This window comes from Aureococcus anophagefferens (genome assembly GCF_000186865.1).
Source record: "Aureococcus anophagefferens unplaced genomic scaffold AURANscaffold_974, whole genome shotgun sequence".
Taxonomy (NCBI): domain Eukaryota; class Pelagophyceae; order Pelagomonadales; family Pelagomonadaceae; genus Aureococcus; species Aureococcus anophagefferens.
The window spans coordinates 2,552-3,730 of record NW_008706189.1 but is presented as its reverse complement, the minus strand read 5'-3'; the positions used below and the strand labels follow the sequence as shown (position 1 = coordinate 3,730).

The 1,179-nt window shown below is 65.3% G+C and overlaps 1 protein-coding gene across 1 annotated transcript; it reads right to left on the bottom strand.

The window, feature by feature from the left end:
- Window positions 1-133: 133 nt before the first annotated feature.
- Window positions 134-859, bottom strand: AURANDRAFT_69131 (hypothetical protein; the record flags this gene model as incomplete). Its single annotated transcript, XM_009044882.1, has 1 exon — window positions 134-859. One exon carries the CDS (start codon window positions 857-859, stop codon window positions 134-136), a length of 726 nt encoding a protein of 241 aa, XP_009043130.1.
- Between the last annotated feature and the right edge of the window lie 320 nt (window positions 860-1,179).

Below are 1,179 nucleotides of genomic sequence, written 5' to 3'. Positions count from 1 at the left end.
CCGAGAACACCTCCCTGCGTCGGTGCCGGTGCGTGCTGGGGGGTTGACGCCCGGCCGGCTTCGGGAATCCCCTGGAGGAGGAGGTGCCGGACTCCGGGCCCACGCTATCTCTCACGATGAAAAGAACGCAACCTCAGCTTATCTCGACGACCTCGTCTTCTAGCAGGACCTCGGTGCCGCGGACGAGGCGGCACACGGGCTCGTGCGCCTCGCGGCCCCGCTTCGCGCACGCGTCCGAGCAGAAGCACGCGCAGTGGCACGACGGGCAGGACGCGGCCCCCGGTTTGTGGCAGACGAAGCAGACCTTTTTGACAAGCATGGAGATGCCGACGAATTGGCGCTTGCACTGAAACGCCAACTCGCACAGCGTGTTGCGCTCGACCTGGTCGTTTTTGAGGCACACCAGAGAATACAAGTTGTCGCCCATCCTCCTGGGAACCGCGGCGACGACGCGGATCCCGGCGCCGTGGTAGCGAATGAGCTGCGCGTAGTACTCTGCCGCGTTGAACGCGTCAAAGGCGTGATCTTTGAAGTGGAAGTAGAGCGCCATCATGTCCGGGTCTCTCGATCCGTTGAACTCGCGCAAGACCGCGTTGTCCCGGGTGACGGTTCGCGGCTCTTCGTCGCTGGACGCGCGCGCCTTCTTTGGCGCCGGCGCTTCAGCGACCGTCTCGAGAACCTCGAGGTTCGCGCGCTTCACGGCGAGCGCGCCGCCGAGGTCGAGCTTGACACCGATGCGGCCCTCCGGCCCGGCCTTCTTGCACACTCTGCCCAGCTTCCCGTTGTGCTGCGTCGCTTTGGCCAATCCGACGACGCGCACGGACGTACCCACAGCCAAGGCCTCGGACAGCGCGCTCATCGCGCGCGCGGCCAGGCTCGATTGACAAGGCCTTGACAGACGGGCGAGTGCCTCCGCTGCTCGGCGCCGTCAGCTTCGACATCATGACCCCAGGGGCGGATATCGATCTCGCGCTCACGCCGAGCCGCGACGCGCCCGGGGTCTCGAGACCCCGGGCACCCGTTGTGACCCCGGGCGCCCGGGGTTTGCCCTGGCGCCGCGAAGAAGATTGGATGACGAGCGACGGTTTTTTGGCGGTGTCGACACGGGTCCCTTCGAAGGCGAACGATTACCGACTCGGACTCGAGTTGAGTCTTGAATACGAATAAGAATGCGATCTG